This window comes from Bos taurus, chromosome 20, assembly GCF_002263795.3.
Source record: "Bos taurus isolate L1 Dominette 01449 registration number 42190680 breed Hereford chromosome 20, ARS-UCD2.0, whole genome shotgun sequence".
NCBI lineage: Eukaryota > Metazoa > Chordata > Mammalia > Artiodactyla > Bovidae > Bos > Bos taurus.
Genome location: NC_037347.1, coordinates 65,602,210 through 65,618,560, shown reverse-complemented (window position 1 = coordinate 65,618,560; position 16,351 = coordinate 65,602,210). Strand labels below are relative to the sequence as shown.

The 16,351-nt window shown below is 43.2% G+C and overlaps 1 protein-coding gene across 1 annotated transcript in view; it reads left to right on the top strand.

Annotated features, from left to right (window-relative positions):
• The window catches only part of ADCY2 (adenylate cyclase 2), a 454,379-nt gene that overhangs the window by 224,521 nt on the left and 213,507 nt on the right, over positions 1–16,351 (top strand). The window contains exon 4 of the mRNA XM_024981538.2: positions 9,968–10,117. Within this exon, the coding sequence (XP_024837306.1) occupies positions 9,968–10,117 (150 nt within the window). The remainder of the gene's footprint in view (positions 1–9,967; positions 10,118–16,351) is intronic.

Sequence of the window (16,351 nt, the reverse complement as noted above, 5' to 3'; positions counted from 1 at the left end):
GGCAAGAACACTGGAGTGGGCTGCCATTTCCTTCTCCAATGCATGGAAGGAAAAGTGAAAGTGAAGTCGCTCAGTCACGTCTGACTCTTAGGGACCCCATGGACTGCAGCCTACCAGGCTCCTCCGCCCATGGGATTTTCCAGGCGAGAGTGCTGGAGTGGGTTGCCATTTCTAAGAAATGCGGGCTTAACCTTTAAGTGAATTTTCTGATAACTTATAAATAATCTGTGTTTGAAACAGCACAGGGAACTATATTCAATCCCTTAGGGTAAACCATAATGGAAAAGAATGTAAAAAACAGTGTATGTATGTGTATAACTGAGTCACTTTGTACTGCAGAAATCTGTACATCATACTGTGTGCTTAGTCGCTCAGTCGTGTCTGACTCTTTGCGACCCCGTGGTCTGTAGCTCACCAGGCTCCTCTGTCCATGGGGTTTCCCAGGCAAGACTGCTGGAGTGGGTTGTCATTTCCTTCCCCAAGGGATCTTCCCGACCCAGGGATCAAATCTGCATGTCCAGCTTGGCAGGTGGATTTTTTTTACCACTGAGCCACCAGGGGAGCCTCATGATTTTATAGCAGAGTGTATTTAAGTCTGCTATAACTTCCTGGATCTTGAAATCATTGTAGAATAACGTACAAAAAACAGAGTAGTTGTCACCAAAAGGACTTGATCTAGAATCATTGCTCTACCACTGGCCATTCCCCAGTCAGTTCATTTACATTCTCTCAAAACAGCTTCCTCATCTGTAAAATGAAGTTAGGAATTCCTTCCTCGTAAGAATATTAGGAGAATCCGAAGATAAAATATATTTGAAAAAGATCTGTCAATCAAAATCATGGAGCATTCTTTCTTTATAAAAATATGAGGATTTTACTTGTGATAACGTGAAAAAGGCCATACATTGTAAATACTTTTTTAAAAAAGTAGAAAAAAAACTCAATAGTCTGCTGGGGACTGCGGAAATTGAGTGAAGGGCAGTCAAAAGGTATAGACTTCCAGTTATAAAATAAATGAGTACCAGTGAGGTAATGTACTGGAGAAGGGGATGCCTACTCACTCCAGTATTCTTGCCTGGAGAACTCCATGGACAGAGGAGCCTGGTGGGCTGTAGTCCATGGAGTCACAAAGAGTCAGAGACACGACTAAAGCGACTTAGCACATACATACAATGTCTGTTCTCTGGTTGAAATTGTCCAGAAGTCAGAGTCAGGTCTCAGTGGTTAAGCTTCGAGTTTGCCTTCCTTCGGTACACACTCCTCAAGAAAATACTCAGTGGGAGAGGAAAGAAAGTGGTGAGAAACCCAGGAGCACACTTGGGGGAGACACTGCTTTCAAGTACATTTCAGCCTTTTATCCTCTTAAAAGGCAAGCTGCTGCCAGGCATGCCCTTACATAATTAGTGTCATTAATGAAACATCTAGTTTCATTTGCAGAAGGAAATTTTTTTGTTTTCCAGTTCTCAGAAGGTTTCGGTTTTTCATCCAAGCAGTTACTTATCTTTTTTAATCACAGCATGACTTGATGGAATATTTTTTGTTCTGACTAAAAATTCAGAGTACACCTTGAGAATCGCGGCGTTCATTGTTTTTTGCCCTGTATTTGGAGTCTGTGACTGTTTGCACAGGCCTTGGCAAACCCATCACTTCTGAATGAAGGCACTTGCTCATGTCAGCTTTAGGTCCACGCCCAGGATGGGCTGTGCTAAACCTGTCCTGTTACTGCCCTTGACAAACTCGTCCCTTTGCTGTCATGTTACATCTGATACCTACATTTAGGTCCATTTACCTTAACCTCGTAAGGTGTCTTCTTCTTCATTCATCATTGGCAGGGTATATCGTGCTTGGTTTGCTTAGTTCTAATTTATCTCCAATTGTGTAGATTCGAAGTGGCATCACAAGCAGGTCATAATGTAAGTTGCCAATGGGGTAGCAAAGGAAATGTACCCCGAGTAACCATGAAAGGTGTGCCTCCCTTCTCGTACACTGTTAGCCGAAGAGACGTACTTATCTTGTGTGAAGTGGTATATCGTTTCATCTTAAACCAAGCTGTGCAAGTTAGAGTGTCTGGGTGCCTTGGTCATGTGGTCGTTGACTGAATCTGAACACCTGCTGGCTCTTCAATTTTTAAATGAATGGATGTGTCCCCTATAAAATGGTAGTTAACGAAGAGAATTATGTAGAGTGTTTAAATGAAGCTTAATTTCATTGATCCAGATTAAGTAGAGATTATCTAAGTTAATGGAAAGTCTAACCTAAAGTGTGTTCGGATATCTTTTGCTTTCACTTTTATGTCCACTGAAATCACCAGAATTGGGCAAATTATACATTGCTTAGTGCAAATCCTTAAGAGAGCTGGATTCAAGGCTAACAAAATTTCGGTTTTAAATAGTATATAATTACATGTTTCTAAAGTTTTGAAACACGTGAGACGCAACCCTTAGAGCGTGTTCTTCTATTGTGTATATGTCATTACACATGAGGCAGAGGGGTCAGGAGGACACAGAAACCAGCATCTGTTAAGCCTGTTGGACAATCCAGGACCACCTGGCCCCCTGGGTTCTGAAAGAGTGGAACCTCTTTAGAACAATTAACCTTCGTTCAACTTTCTGGCCTCACAAAGACCAAGGAGATAGTGGCTCCTGTTGGGTATTGGTAAATACGTAAAGTTCAGTTAATCACTGATTGGCTAACCGAGTGTCAGATGTAGTCATTCAGGTGTCACCGAGCCAGCAGGCTGTGGGGCAGAAGGCAGTTTGGACCAGACAGAGACCGACTCTAATAAAAGTGCTTCATGGTTAAGAATCTGCCTGCCCGTGAAGGAGACACACGTCCGATCCCTGGTCCTGGAAGATCCCATGGGCTTCAGAGCACCTCAGCCCATGCACCACAACTCCTAAGCCCATGCTCTAGGACCCTCAAGCTGCAGCTACTGAACCCGGGCACCCTAGAGGCCTCCCACTGCAACTAGAGGAAACCTCTACAGCAATGAGGACGAGCACAGCCAACATTAATTAACTCATTAATTAATTACAAAAAGGAAGGTCTGAACAATATATATATTTTTTTTTACAAAGTGCTTTGTAATCACAAGTGAACTCTCAGTCCAGCTCTGTGAAACACAGGGAGTGTGGAGAAAACTGTCTCCAAGCCTTGCTTTGCAGAAATGACCTGCAGAATAATCAGCAACAAGACAGAAATGACTGCGCCCACTTTGGGGACTGGAGATAGATTGCTAGTTACGGAGGTAGTGGTTCCCTCCCTCCATAGAGTTTCTTTGGTTGCTTGTTTCTTCCTGTGGTGGAGATGAACTAAGCTTGGAAAGCTAAGATTCTTCCACGAGCTTGAAATCAGGGACGAACTGGATGAGAGAACAAACGTGCAAAGCAATGCGAGCTACGGATCTCGGGGGAGGGAGGCTTCAGCAGTCTCCTTCCACTGAGTTCTAAATATTGGAAACTCGATGTTTTGTCTTCTTTATACTATTCTAAACTATTCATCAAGCCAGCTTTCTCCCCATCAGTTTCAAATCTGCAGTCCCTGAGCTGAGACATCCAAGTCTGGGTTTGTGCCTGGTGAAGTCAGCTTTCCCTTCTTCTAGGGAAGATGTGTTTTCAATGACTTAATTGTGGGAGGAACTTTCTATCAAGATCTTGAGTCTCTTCTTATTGGCTTGTAATGAGCTGAGCGAAGAAGTGACTCTCAAACACCCCTGCAATTTTACTTAGCTGTGATACTGAACTTGAACCCTAAGAAGATTCTTTAGCCTTAGCCCTTTATCCCAAATATAGCTGGAAAAAATAACATAATTCAAAAGTGATGTATGCTGTCTCAAAAACTGTATGCTATTCAAAAAGACTTAATAACAACAGCTCTAATAGAAAAGAGAATAATGAAAATAATCACCATTGCCAACAGTACTGTCTATTTCTAGGGGCCTTTTCCATAAGAAATGAAATTGCATTTGACACCCAGTTTGTAATTCTAGCTGAACAAACCAAAGCCTAATAACAACCATTGTTGAGATGGCTGGTCTTTCAGTTTTCTTCTTAACTTTCTGTCTTAGCTCAGGCTGCCAAAACAAAACACCAGAAGCGGGGGTTGCCCAAAGGAGATACTTACTGTTCATGTTTCTGGAGGCTGGCAAGTCCGAGACCAAGGTGCCGATGATTCACTTCTGGTGAGGGCCGTCTTCCTGGCGTTCAGGCCCCCTTCTCTCATGGCAGAAAGACAGAGTCTCTTCCTTTCCTTACGAGGACACTAATCTCATCATAAAGGTGGACATTCATGACCTCATCTAAACTAAATTTTCTCCCAAGGGCCCCAGCCCCTAACACCATCACACTGGGAGTAGGGCTTCAGTGTATGCCAGTGGGAAGGACCCCCTACCCTCCCAGTATACGCATTCAGCCCATAATACTTTCTGACTCTCACCATGCTCATGCTCAGTCGCTCAGTCATGTCTGACTCTGTGACCCGATGGACCACACCCTGCCAAGGTCCTCTGTCCTTGAGATTGTTCAGGCAAGAATACTGGAGTGAGTTGCCGTTTCTTTCTCCAGGGAATCTTCCTGACCCAGGGATGAGACCCGTGTCTCCCTGCATCGCAGGTAGATGCTTTACCACTTAGCCGCCAGGGAAGCCCTTTCTGACTTTACTCCTCCTCATCTGGAGGGATGTTAAATTTAAAGAAGTTTCCAACACATGATCTGAAAGTCACTGGATGTTATTAACCAAAGCACCATGTGTCTGGTCCACACTAAAAGACTGAGACAAAGAGCCAAGTCACTGGAAAAGACCCTGATGCTGGGAAAGATTGAGGGCAGGAGGAGAAGTGGGCGACAGAGGATGAGATGGTTGGATGGCATCACCGACTCAATGGACATGAGTTTGGGTGAACTCTGGGAAATAGTGGAGGACAAAGGAGCCTGGTCTTCTACAGTCTGTGGGGTTGCAAAGAGCTGGACATGACTTAGAAACCAAACTGCAAGAGACTAATTAAAAGCAGAGATACTGAGGCCAGGGCATAGAGCTAATGTAATTCTTTGGGGGTTGCAGGAAATGCCGAGGAGATGGGATTGGGATTCTCTGCAGCCATGTTTGAGAGCTCAGTTAAGGGAGATTGTACCTGATCATTTTCTCTCCCAAGCAAAAACATTGTTTTATTTAAGCCAAATTTGCTGCATACGAGATGCAGTGAGCTTGCTGAATATTCATTTGCAGCTCTGTTCATCAAGTTTTTATAATCCCTTTTATTTTCCTTTGACTTATAATTGGTGTTTTTGCATATTTATGATCTGTTTGTTTTAAGCTGAGGACCTGTTTTAAATTCTGTGATGTCCTTTCTCCCCGGGCCCTGTGCAGTTCACTCACAGAGAAACCATGGCTTTGAGGGATGGGGTTTCCTCAGTACCAGGAGCCTCACCCCGCACTCAACTGGCATGTACCCTGACTGCTGACCTCTGTGAACCCTGTAGTTGGCAGCCCTGAGCCTAAGATAAGAATGAGTACTGAACAATTTTAAAACTCAAAGTGAAAGAGGAGAGTGAAAAAGTTGGCTTAAAGCTCAACATTCAGAAAACTAAGATCATGGCATCCAGTCCCATCACTTCATGGCAAATAAATGGGGAAACAGTGGATACAGTGGCTGACTTTATTTTTCTGGCCTCCAAAATAACTTCAGATGGTGACTTCAGCCATGAAATTAAAAGACACTTACTCCTTGGAAAGAAAGTTATGACCAACCTAGATAGCATATTAAAAAAGCAGAGACATTACTTTGCCAACAAAGGTCGGTCTAGTCAAGGCTATGGTTTTTCTAGTGGTCATGTATGGATGTGAGAGTTGGACTAGAAGGAAAGCTGAGCACCGAAGAATTGATGCTTTTGAACTGTGGTGTTGGAGAAGACTCTTGAGAGTCCCTTGGACTGCAAGGAGATCCAACCAGTCCATTCTGAAGGAGATCAATCCTGGATGTTCATTGGACAGACTTATGTTGAAGCTGACACTCCAATACTTTGGCCACCTGATGCAAAGAGCTGACTCATTTGAAAAGACCCTGATGCTGGGAAATATTAAAGGCAGGAGGAGAAGAGGATGAGATGGTTGGATGGCATCGCTGACTCGATGAACGTGGGTTTGGGTGGACTCTGGGAGTTGGTGATGGACAAGGATGCCCGGCATGCTGCGGTTCATGGGGTCACAAAGAGTCGGACATGACTGAGTGACTGAACTGAACTGAAAAGAGTCACAGAGGACCTGAGTGGCCACCAAATCCTTGCAATAATTTCTCGAATGTTTGAAGACAGTGAGCTCCCTTCCTTAAATGTTCATTTCCCAGGTGAAATAACCCAGCATGGGAATTAAAGACTCAGACATAGGTAAAGTAGATTAACTAATGAGAACCTACTGGATAGGACAGGGAACTCTACTCAGTGTTCTGTGGTGACCTAAATGGGAAGGAAATCCAAATAAGAAGGGATTTGTGTATGCATATAGCTGATTCAGGCTGCTCAGGTGGCTCAGTGGTTAAGAATCCGCCTGCCAGCGCAGAAGACGTGGGTTCCATCCCTGCATCGGGAAGATCCCCTGGAAGAGGAAATGGCAACCCACTGCAGTATTCTTGCCTGGAGAATCCCATGGACAGATGAGCCTGGTGGGCTATGGTCTGTGGAATCTAAGAGTTGGACACAACTTAGCAACTAAAGAGCAACAAATAGCTAATTCACTTTGCTGTACAGCAGAAACTAATACAACATTGTAAAGCAACTTTACTCCAATAAAAATTAATTTATCAAAATGAAGGAACGCTGCTCAGCTCATTCTTCTTTGGTCACCTGACCCAGTTAGAAACAGCCTCACTTTGTTCCTTTGCTCTGAGTACATGGACACACCAACAACTCCAGCCTCATAATCAAGTGCTCCGTGGACCACAGTGTGGCCTCCAAACTGCAGCCACTTAAAAGGACTTTAAATGATGGAGGCGCTTTATAGCATCAAATACAAATGCTCTCTAAAGGAAAACCACATTAGCTATTTTCAGCGCTTACACAGGTCTCTTTGGAAATTCTTCAGAATCACTTTCCCCATGCCCTAGTAGAGAGTTGAATTGCGTTGGGTGAACCTGTCCTGACTCGTTTCCTGGGGCCATGTTTTATTTAAGCCAAATTTGGTCTTGTGGCAGTGGTCCAGGGCAATCCCTTAGAGTCTTCAGGGGCTTACCCTCCAGTCTCTGAATATGTTAGAACTTTGTTTCTTCACCGATAAGATGAAATAACAAGAGGGGCCACCCTCCTGGGTGTTTTACTTTCTGGACTCTTGCAAGGATGAAATGAGGTATGTTTGGAAGATCAATGATGATGCTGTGAAAGAAACAGAACCAGTTTGCTGGTAGATACCAGCCTTCCCACCAGCACAGGACGTGTTTTATGCATCTCCTGAGACTCACAGACAAGTGCTGACGACTCCTCCGCGATGCATGTCAAGTGACGACGGGGATGTGGAAAGTGACGGAGGACCCTGCCTCTCTGACGAGTGGGCCGAGTCCGGTTTGCACAGAGTCTGGAGCATGGGTCACACTCCATTTCAAGGCCTAGTTTGCATCTTCAGGGAAAACCCAGACTAATGTTATTACCTTAAACAATTTATTTTCTTCACGATGTCCCTTGAGAGGCCAAGTTTCCCCTCCTATTCTCTGACAGATGTGAGAGTGGCTAAATGAAGCAATCAGATAAAAGAAAGCATCAAGACAGTATGATGTTATAAAATAAATCCAACATTGTGAAAATAGGATTTTTTTTACTGTGTCTTCTGGGAAACAAAATGCTGTGATATTAGTTTTGAAAAGAAAATCTCAGCTGCATCACTTCCTTGTGCCTGGGTTCCCTAGAGTCATAATATGAACGTGCCCTCTTGAAAGAAAAATGCTCTAGGGCATCAGTCACATTTGTAAATGTGTGTAGTCATTAAAATACCAGGACTAATTCTATTAACCTTAGAATATGGCACTTTAGGATGAAAGCAGGTATCAGCAAACTGCTTGTAATTTGATTAAATTTTCCACCAGAAGAGAAATGCCATAACTGCTTGGCATTAAAACGCTTAGCTGTTTATTTCTTGAACATTTCTTTGCATATCTGAATAAAAATTCATAAATGCATTCTTTCCGATTATCTGTAGCCACGGAGGGTTGGAATTACATGTTGTTTGAAGCAATGCCACATCCATTGCCCAGATTAATGAACAAATGACCAAAAGAAGGCTTTTCTTTAAGAACCTTGACGTCGCAAAGCTGCCAGGGTGCTAGGTAAGCCGACAGTGTAGTAACAGAGACATCCCTTTCATACTCCCTTTTAGGGGAGCCCAGGGCACTGAGAATGGCTTCATTCAATTCCCTTGCTTCCATTTGGTTCTTATTTTGGAGAAACTGACTTCCTAAAATGTTTGCATCTTTGATGGCATTTTTAAGGAAACAAAAGAAGAAGCTCTCATAGATAAGCATGGTTATTATTTTTATTATTTCCGCTGCACCTAATAAGGAGAGAGACAGTTCTTCTAATTCTGGGCCATCTGGTTTGTGTTAGGGCTTCTCATTCCTGCACTCTTTGGGTTGCTGTTCTTCAAAGCAAACCCAGCAGTGACACAGTTTGCAGAATCTTTGGTGAAGTAAGAGATGGTCCTTTTACAGAAGCAAAGGGTGACAGGGCTAAAGTAAGATCGTATGGACAGTTGAGTGTTCTTCCTGGGCAGGACAATTACAGGTTGTTTTCAACTTTTCTGTATTTTCTCTTTCACCCCAAATTTTTGTGAACCCAAATTGTTTTTATGAACAGAGGAACAAGTGATGTGCTTTGAAAGGTTCCTATATTCTTACACAAATACTAGGTAATGGGGAATATCCCTCCTCTAGGCTCAGTGAACACAGGTTCCATGTGACAACAATCTGTATCAGTCACCTAGTGTCACAATAATGCTGTGTAAGAACCATGAAATCTTGGTGCCCACAGTAGTGGACTATTGGTTGGCTGCCAGTCTCTGTTCCAAGGGTACCTCATCTTCCTGGGACCAGTGGGCTGGCCAGGTCATGTTCTTTTCCTGATGAGATACAGAAGAGGCACCCCAAACATGCCAGACCTTCCAAACCTGGGCTGGATCTGCTCTCGGTTACTCCCACCCACATTGCATTAGCTGTAGCAGGTCACATTTGTTGTTGTTCAGTCACTCAGCCGTGTCCGACTCTTTGCAACCCATGGAATGCAGCACGCCAGGCCCCCCTGTCCTTCACCATCTCCCAGAGCTTGCTCAAACTCCTGTCTGTTGAATCAGCAGTGCCATCCACCATCTTGTCCTCTGTCATCCCCTTCTCCTCCTGCCTTCAATCTTTCCCAGCATCAGGGTCTTTTCTAATGAGTCAGCTTTTCACATAAGGTGGCCAAAGGATTGGAGCCTCAATTTCAGCATCAGTCCTTCCAATAAATATTCAGGATTGATTCCCTTTAGGATTGACTGGTGTGATCTCCTTGCAATATAAGGGACTCTCAAGAGTCTTCAACACCACAGTTCAAAAAGCATCAATTCTTCAGGGCTCAGCCTTCTTCATGGTCCAACTCTCACATCCATACATGACTTACTGGAAAAACCATAGCTTTGCCTAGACAGAACTTTGTAGGCAAAGTAACATCTCAGCTTTCTAATATGCTGTCTAGGTTTGTCATAGCTTTTCTTCCAAGTGGATCACATGGCTGAGCCCAAAGATAAGGGAGGACAGCAAAATCACCTGTGAGAGGGCATGGACCCAAGAAGCAGATGGGATCCATTTTTGTTAAATAAATAAAAATGTTAGTTTTGGTACAGAAATAAAATCAACCTTGGACAGAGTCATCTCTTTGGAGACTGTTGCCCATGTACCTTGTGTTGTGTTCGTGAACGATACACGCTCACCCTATTGAGTGGCTCTTTGTGTCCTCAGATCCTGGCCAACGTGATCATCTTCATCTGCGGGAACCTGGCGGGGGCATACCATAAGCACCTCATGGAGCTCGCTCTGCAGCAGACGTATCAGGACACGTGCAACTGCATCAAGTCCCGGATCAAGTTGGAATTTGAAAAACGTCAGCAGGTAAAATACACGTTCGGTCTTACTTCCACGTTATCTGAGACGTTATTGGAATGATGTTGTCACTGCTAACGTCAAGGCTGCAGTTCATCCTCTCACGGGCATCAGCAGGAAGCCAGGGTAGCCGTCCGGCTGTCCTGCCCGCCCAGCTTTGGGCTGTATGCCCAGTGGATTGAATTGTAACCCGAAGAGCAGAGATGGCATCTTCAGACTCAAACCCAGCCCCCACCCCCAGGATCACCCACGTGCTAACAGGTACATCAACCACCATCAACACGAGGCTGGGAAAATTCAAATAATGATGACGATTGTTATAGTGACACTTGGTTAAGACACTCATTGTTGGTCACAGCACATTTCTCTGCGATAGTGTTTGTGGCCAGGGTTTGTCCCAGCTGAAATCTTCCTGTGCCATCAACAACACTTCGTATAGTGCCTGTTTTCCACCTGGGATGTTGAAATGGGATGAGATGATGAAATGAGATGAGATGTGTGAACTTGTCCTTGAGGGAGATGATTGGAGTTGGGAGGGAGGGTATGGAGGGGAACAAGTTGTAGTGTCAGGGGCTGTCCTACAGTCATTGCTGTGGTGGTTTATGGACACATACATCAGGAGAATACATAGGCTCTGATGACACCCTGTGAAAATAAGAAATGGAGATAAACCAAGGGTGGAAGGAGCAAAGCCGTGTGGGCTTATCCAAGATGGTGGCCAGCAGATGAAGCAGACGTGCTTTGGAGGGGAAACCAAGTGGAGATCCTGTACTTGACACATTTAACTTCAGGTCTCAGCAGAAGATCCATGTGAAGAGTTTTCTTTTTGCCCTTCAGTTTTCAAATTTATCAGCAGGAACCCAGTTGCCATCTCTAAAGATGATGGTTAGCATGACTCTCTAGCATGAAACCCACAGTCCCTTCTCTGAGTGCATCCATCAGCATTTGGCACATAATTGTGTCACTATCACTCATTAAATTGTGTTTAGTCCATTTTATATAATTTTATTAAAATGTATTATGGTGATGAGAGCAAAAAAAAAATCCCTTAAATACTTATACTAGACTTTTATTTGTGTATGAATTGATGAATAGTAATTGTACTCCTTTGTGAAAACAGGGAGTTCTGTTTGTTCATCAAATAAATATTAATTGAGCACCTAGATTGTGGAGGGCATGATTCTAGGCATTGGCGTGTGGCTGTGAATATTGCTTTCTCACTGATATTAGCAAATCTTACATGGTTTGTTTTAAAAACATTTTGTTTTTCAACATGCATAGCAGAAGTATTCAGTAATTACTGTTTAATTCTTTGGTCTCTATGTATATCAAACTCTGGATTGCATTAAGAGAAATAGACAGTTGTTAACATGAGACAGTTAACCAGTAAAACTTCATATACTGTGTATTTATCCATGTTCAGTAATGGTTCAAATCTAGGTTCTAGAAAATTCTGTAGTTTCAACACACAGTGCTTAGTGTTCACAATTGTTCCCTCTACAGAGTTCAGGTGTTTTAAGGTAGACAGTTTCCTTTTTCAAACAGTGGTTACTGGATAAGTTTGGTCCTGCCAGTCATATTTAACTTTCTTTTCTATCACCTTCACCAAGGTTAGGAAGAACTGAAATTCCAAGTCAGAGGATTGTATAACCTAATATTTATAGCACCAGCTTTGACAGAACACTAAGTCAGGCTGTTGACCTTTTCTACACTGCCTCTTTCCATGAAGAGACCTTGAGCAGCCAAGACGAGGTGTCATCCCTTGTCATGATGATCTGTGGGTCCATGCAGTCAGAAAGGCCATGCTCTGACCTTACATGGCTCCAGAACTAGACCAGTGAGGCACACCTCGTGTTACAGACTTCATAGGACCATCATGGGAGATACTATTAGGGCATCTATTTACAAGTTCTAGGAAAAAGAGTCAAGGATCTTTTTAAAAATATGTGAGGAGAAAAAGGACACTTGGAAGAAAAAGAAGAACTTATACTAATACTTTGTTGTTGTTCAGTCGCTCAGGTGTCTGACTCTTTGCGACCCCGTGGACTGTGATGCCCCAGGCCTCCCTGTCGCTCACTATCTCCTGGAGTTTGCCCAGGTTCATGTCCACTGAGTCCATGATGCTATCCAACTGACCATGTTATCCTCCGCCACCCTCTTCTCCTTTTGCCCTCAGTTGTTCTCAGCATCAGGGTATTTTCCAACGAGTCCACCATTTGCATCAGGTAGCCAAAGTATCAGAGGGTTAGCTTCGGCATCAGTCCTTCCAGTAATGTTTAATAAAATATAATTTGACACAATGTATGAATTTTGCTACCAAAGTTGGGAGTCAGCTCTCAGGGTCTGGGGCCCAGAATGCAGTACTTCTGTTAATATTTTGAAAAATATGTTTATAGGATAGAATAAAGGTCCATAGTTTTTTTTTTTTTTTCAGTTTAGTTCAGTTCAGTCGCTCAGTCATGTCCGACTCTTTGCGACCCTATGAACTGCAGCACACCAGGCCTCCCTGTCCATCACCAACTCCCGGAGTTCACTCAGACTCACATCCATCGAGTTGCTGATGCCATCCAGCCATCTCATCCTCTGTCGTCCCCTTCTCCTCCTGCCCCTAATCCCTCCCAGTATCAGAGTCTTTTCCAATGAGTCAACTCTTTGCATTGAGGGGCGAAAGTATTGGAGTTTCAGCTTTAGCATCAGTCCTTCCAATGAACACCCAGGACTGATCTCCTTCAGAATGGACTGGTTGGATCTCCTTGCAGTCCAAGGGACTCTCAAGAGTCTTCTCCAACACCACAGTTCAAAAGCATCAATTCTTCGGTGCTCAGCTTTCTTCACAGTCCAACTCTCACATCCATACATGACCACAGGAAAAACCATAGCCTTGACTAGAAGGACCTTTGTTGGCAAAGTAATGTCTCTGCTTTTGAATATGCTATCTAGGTTGGTCATAACTTTCCTTCCAAGGAGTAAGCGTCTTTTAATTTCATGGCTTCAGTCACCATCTGCAGTGATTTTGGAACCCCCAAAAATAAAGTCTGACACTGTTTCCACTGTTTCCCCATCTATTTGCCATGAAGTGATGGGACCAGATGCCATGATCTTTGTTTTCTGAATGTTGAGCTTTAAGCCAACTTTTTCACTCTCCTCTTTCACTTTCATCAAGAGGCTTTTTAGTTCCTCTTTACTTTCTGCCATAAGGGTGGTGTCATCTGCATATCTGAGGTTGTTGATATTTCTCCCGGCAATCTTGATTCCAGCTTGTGCTTCCTCCAGCCCAGCATTTCTCATGATGTATTCTGCATAGAAGTTAAATAAGCAGGGTGACAATATACAGCCTTGACGTACTCCTTTTCCTATTTGGTCTTTTTCCAGACCAGCGTGTAATTAAATGGGAATGAAAAATTCCCATAGTTAATAAAATCAGTAAAGTATAAATGTACAGATTTAAGGAAACAAATAAAAATTAGCCATTGGCAAGCTAGGTGCCCTTCATACAGAAGAGTGGCCTCAGAGACCATGACGCCAGTGTTGCCGCAGACCAAATTAGGGTCTGAGGATTCCGTGTGCCATTTCTTATCCATCTGTTGCCACAAAACATTTTTTAAAAAATGTTCTTGACGTGTAGTTGATTTACAGTGTTGTGTCGAGTATAACAAAGTCATTCAGATATGTGTATATATATATATATATATATCTGTGTCTATATCTATAGATAGATACCTCTATATGTCATGTGTATATTGTATGTTTGCTTCATTCGTAGTCACCGAGGCACACAACAGTGTCCTTGAGAGTGCTTCTTCAGGTGTAGTGGGGTGTGCTAAGCAGCTGCAAGAGGATTTGTCTCAGCCCCCATCTGGATAAAACTATGGTGTCCATTTTAAGGTCGTATTTCCAGTTACCACAGAATGAGTTGATGCTCCTGGGGGCTGAGGGTCGCCATTTTGAATAGTTACTGGGCGCCTTTCACAGCTTGACCCCCTGCCACGCTTAGACCTTGGGGAGGAGGGCAGATGTCCTGTGAGCCCAGGAAGCTGGTCCTTCTGCAGCCCCGCTAGGGGTTATCAACACATAGTTGAGATTACTGGGAAGGCTCTAGGGATTCTACAGTCTTATCAAAATCGCTCAACTCTGTACTTTTTTTTCTTCAAATTTTGTGTTTTTCTTTCCTAGATGCAAATGAGGTAAATTTCTAGTGATTAAAACCATTTTTGAACAACGTGGCTATTTGTACTCAAAGATTTGAGGATAAGAAGGAATGAATAATGTTAGCAGAGGTTTTCTTGGTGTTTGTGTTCTTGCCCTAAAAATGCCCTCGTGGATAAACACTAATTTTTTTCTTCTTAGTAAGTGAGAAACTTAATGCACTCAATTAGTATTGAAGCCACCTTTGGGGCCTGAAAGCGGTGTGTTTTGACTTTTGTCTTGAGTTTCACATCCTGCAGTAAAAGCCATTTTTTGTGCACCGTGTCAGTGCTATAGAGGCTCTTTATCAAATCCGAGTCAACAGAGGTGTTTCTCTCTGGAGTATGTAATAGGCGATCAGGAATTGATGAGAGCTGGAGTCAGGGCAAAACAGAAACCCTCTCTCGTAACTGCTGGGGCAGTGGAAATAAATGTGGCCTCTGTAGGACTGAAAACTAGGTTTGCTTTTTTTATAGAGAGAAAATAAACACTCTTCAATTTATATGTTGTCTTTGTTTTCAAGTAATGTAATTGTGAGAATCTTTATGTGGACTGCCTTCTTCTGGAAACACCCTGTGGGTTAAATATGCTACAATATGCCTTTCAGTGGAGAATACTAGTCACGTGAGGTGGGGACACCGTGTTATTCCTGAATCTGTTCCCCACTGTGCGGGCTTAGTGAACCAGTAGGCTCCCTGCATCTCCTTGGGGACAAAATTGTGAAAATTTCAATGGAACAAGTAAGTGGTCCTTTTGTGTTCATGGTTGGGTTGATAATAAATGTATCCATCTTTATCCTGATACTATAGCTGGTAATGTTAGGGCATTACCAGATGTATTGCACAAATCATTTAAAATGCCAGGTAGAGTGTGTTGGAGCTGTTTCAGGTTTGGGATGTGAAAATGTGGTTCCTTTTCATGAGGGAATGGGTAAAAGAAGGAATGACATTTGTTCGAGTCCTCTTAATGTGCCAGGCTGTCTATTTAGTGCTTTCACATTTGCTGTGGTATCAGTTTCCTACTGTTGTTGTAACAGATGACCACAAGTCCAGTGGCTTAAACAGAACAAATCCAGTGTTGCATAGTCCTGGAGATCAGAGGTCCAAGATCAGTCTCATGGGTTCTGTCACGGTGCTGGGAGCACTGGACTCCTGAGGCCCTGAGGGCAGAATCCAGTTGCCTTTTCAAGCTTCTAGACTAGCCTTCCTGCATCCTTGGGTCCCAGCCGCTTCCTCCATCCTCAAATTCAGCAGCACAGATTCCAGCCTCTCTCTCCTCTCTCTCTGTCTTTCTCTTCACCCACTTCTCAGATCTCTGACTGTGCTCTTGCATCTTCTTCCTGTCCTTTCATTATCCCTCCTACCTCCCCGCCATAAGGATAATCCAGGAAAATCTCCCCACCTCAAGGTCCTTAATTTAACTGTATCTTTGAAGTTCTGGGTTTGCCATGTAAGGTAACATAGTCACAGGTTCTGGGGATTCTTAATCGAACAGGGTGCTTTTTACAGGTTCATTATTCAGCCAACCATCCTGTCTTCTTAATATACGTATGAACTCTATGACCTAAGTCTCTTTTCCCACTTAAGTCAAAGTAATTGTCAAGTTACTTGTCCAAGACCACTCAGCTCTTAAGTGTGGATATTTCTGCCTCTCATGTTGGTTCTGCTAAGTTTTTTGGAGTTATCTTTGAGAATAGAGATTTTTCTTACCCATAAAGGACTTTTTAAGTTAACTATGTTTTTTTCCATTACTAGTTACATAAGAAAGCGTAAGACAGTATCACACACTTATCTGACGTCATTAGGTTATGCATGGCCATGGTAAGAAACATATTATCCATGAGAATGTTAGAAATTTACATGAAAGATCATTCCCACAAGAAGCCACAGTGTTAAATCTGTCTGTGGCTGGATTTCCATTCTGTGATGGACCCTGCAGGAAGACCACCTGAGTTGAATCTTGGTTATGTGATCTTTTTGTATGACCTTGGTCAAATTCCCTCACTTCTCCATGTCTTGGTTCCTCTGATGGAAGTTGTTCTACTTAATTTCTTACCAA